The sequence below is a fragment of the Chrysochloris asiatica genome, unplaced genomic scaffold (assembly GCF_000296735.1).
Source record: "Chrysochloris asiatica unplaced genomic scaffold, ChrAsi1.0 scaffold00207, whole genome shotgun sequence".
NCBI lineage: Eukaryota > Metazoa > Chordata > Mammalia > Afrosoricida > Chrysochloridae > Chrysochloris > Chrysochloris asiatica.
The window spans coordinates 5,789,772-5,793,037 of NW_006408725.1; the positions used below are offsets into that span (position 1 = coordinate 5,789,772).

The following is a 3,266-nucleotide window of genomic DNA, read 5'->3' on the forward strand; positions in this document are numbered from 1 at the left end:
AAAGAAGTTAATGATTTAAAATCCGTGGCCAAATGAGTTGCCTATAAATATTTGAGGGAGATCTGAGTTTAGGTGCGGTTTTTTGTTGTTGTTGTTTTGTTTTGTTTTGTTTTTGAAGAACAGCAAAGTTATATGACTTACAGGTTTCCCCATTTTAGTTTTTCATTTTTTCCTTTCTTTGGTTTTCCTTTTTTTCTCCACCCTTCTCCCTAAACTTAACATATCAGTCATTATTATGCCAAAACTCTAGAATGGGTAAGGAATGATACCTGTCTTGATTTTTCTTCCCTCATGAATCATCCCATTACAGTTTTCTTAAAATGTTTTCTTACCCTTTTTTGTCTGCCACCTGAGGCGACTGTATTCCACCATGAATTCATCAGTCGTAGATGAAGAACTCAGAAAAGCACTTTGGGATCCTTCATGTTGAAAGGCACTGATAAACACGAGGGTTGCTAATGCAGAAGAGTGCCCAGGAGACTGTGTGGGGACAGTTCTTACAGCATTCATACACTTAACCTGTCTGCCTCTACAGCCAGCGGAATCAATTCAGAGAAATCTTAGTAACATTGCCTGTTTGCCACTACTTTTGCAGGTCAGGCTAGAACAAAGAAAAACTTACTGGTTTTCTAATAGGGAAAATACCCATAGTAATGCTTTACTCTGAATTAGAAACATGTTTATGATAATCCTGTTATTCGGTTGTCTGATTAAAGTTTTTTACTGAGTTGACATCCTTGTGTTTCTGATCCTGAGTAATCAAATTTAAAGACTACCAACCCTGAAGTAAAACTCGCATTAAACATTATTTGCTTTTAACTACTGTTAACTGTTAAAATACTAGTTTGTGTAGAAATTTACGGGAACTATTTGTCCTTGGTTACCGGTTCTGCTCCTGGCTCCTCGGCACTTGAATTTCCTGTATTCCCATGTTGAAGCTTTTATTAGAGCCTAACAGTCTTAATAGGGTGGAGGAGGGCACAGATGTCTGGCCAAGAACTTCAGATCTTTGGATAGTACAGATTACCTATCAAACACGAAGGTTTTTTTAAATTATACACAAGCAGTATTGAAACTTAAGTTTTTATTGTATATGTTACAGTGGTATAGTTTACAGATTGACGTAAGTATGTTCTTTGGGGCACATAGTCAATAAAACTAAGAAATTATCTATTTTACCAGCTCAGAATGTGGTAGGAGCTATCAGAACTTAGTGATCAAGTGAAGTTGTAGTTACTAATTTCTGATGCTCTTCCCCTGCAGAAGAGAGCTGTGGGAAGAGGACTCAGCCACAAGACATTTGGTCCTAGGTGTTGGTAATGCCACAATATAAGTGCTTCCTTTTCATTTTATTGTAGACCAAATATTGATAAATAGAAGTTTTAAGTGTTAACATATGTGTTTTCAAATTTGCAAATAGGCTCCCTAAATTTAATTTTATATCAGTAAGCTTTGCTCCAGAAAAAGTACAAACCAACAACAATTTCTATTTTACTATTTTATAAGAGGGCAAACCTGGAAAAGGTGGTGGGAGGTGGTCCTGTTGTTTTGAATGTTTTTGTTTGTTTGTTTGTTTTTTTAAGTCACATAAAATATTTTAAAAGATAGGAAGAAATCCATACATTAAAAGCTTGAAAAGATCAATGAGGTATTTTTTGCTTTGGGCCTATTCAAGATGGGGAAAACTCTTGATTTGTGATTGGTAAAAGAATTTGAACTGAGATTGATTGACAGGCTTTGGTAATGCTACAACATTTTCAGTTGTTGTTTCTCCTTTTTTAAGGCAAAACAGAGAGCAGAGGTTCTTCAATCCACGCAACGGTTCTTCTCTGAACAGCAACAGAGCAAACAAATAGGAAGCAAAGCCCAGAAAGTGGACAGTGATTCAAGTAAACCTCCTGAAACACTGACTGACCCTCCTGGTGTCTGTCAGGAAAAAGTGGAAGAAAAGTCACCCCCTACACCCACCATTGCCACCAAACCTGTTAGAACTGGACCAATCAAGCCTCAGGCAATCAAAACCGAAGAAACAAAATCTTAAAGGCTATGGTTTTATTGCAGGGGGTTAGAGGATGGGGTTGGGGTGGGGAGAATAAGTCAGGTAATGCCAGCAGCCAAAGGGGTAAAATGGTCTGTGACATTATCCTGTCCAGAACTTGGAGATGCACAAGGGACACAGGAGCAATTTACACTGACACAGCTGCAGTACCAGTAAAATGAAGCTTTGCAAGCTTGCACTTACTATAGAACACGCTCTGTTGATGGCCACGCATCTTCAGTCAGCATTTATATACAAATCTGTGCACACATTTTCTGAGTGCATATGATTAAGAACTCAAATCCTTATGATTAGATGAAATACCAGAACTGTGAGGAAAGTAACACTGCAGATGACTAGCTCAGCCTGAGTAGTGCAGTGGTCCCAGCTACTACATCAGAATGCGGTTTGTTGCTTCCTATGTTTGGATGTGGTTTTAGCATTTGTAGGCTTGGTGATGAAGAACCGATGATAACTGGTGCTGCTTAGAGGAGCCTTATTTTTTATTATGGCAGCTTGCTAGTTTTGTAACATGGTGATTGAGTTGAACGCAATCAAAGTATGGTAACTGATCTCCCTTCTACCTGGATGAGTGAGCAGATGATTAAGTATTGATGTCAGCATCCAGGAACATCTCCAACAAGCAGTGTTTGGCTACTGCTGCTTTTTAAAATGATGTTTTGTTTTGGTTGTGGCCCAAAGCTTTAAAGTGCTACTTGGCATCTCTTTTCTTCCATAGAGCTCTCACCATTCATACAACAGATTTGGTAAAATAATACTTAGGATGAGTGTACTGCTTGCCTCCACTTGGTCATCTTTGTATGAATCCAATGGCTTTTGTTTTTTTGTTTTCATTTTGGAATGTTATGTTGGTGTTTTTAAAAACGGTTTTTAGCTGATGCTCATGAAGAGCCATGAGTACTTAAAACTGTGCCACTAATGAAAGGAAATCCGATCTAAGAAAATGCATTTCTGTACCACAGCTGTGTCACACCATCCTATGGGCCCTCTGCTGGAAAGTAGAATCAAGTCTCAAATAATGCCTTTTTAATTGTTTCCTCTAGTATTTTAGATGTAGGACCGTCCTGTATCATCCCTCTGTGAATGTAAAATATCTTGTACCTGCTTTATGATATGTAATAGTGACTGTGTTATATCAGAGCTGTTTTAATGACGTTATTCTAGGATGTTTTCTTTCCAGATGATGATTGAGAAGCTAATTTAAAAC

At 37.9% G+C, this 3,266-nt stretch overlaps 1 protein-coding gene across 1 annotated transcript in view; it reads left to right on the forward strand.

The window, feature by feature from the left end:
- The window catches only part of PRRC2C (proline-rich coiled-coil 2C), a 69,387-nt gene extending 67,346 nt beyond the window's left edge, over positions 1 to 2,041 (forward strand). The window contains exon 33 of the mRNA XM_006872646.1: positions 1,784 to 2,041. Coding sequence (XP_006872708.1) covers positions 1,784 to 2,041 — 258 coding nt within the window. The remainder of the gene's footprint in view (positions 1 to 1,783) is intronic.
- The last annotated feature ends 1,225 nt before the right edge of the window (positions 2,042 to 3,266 follow it).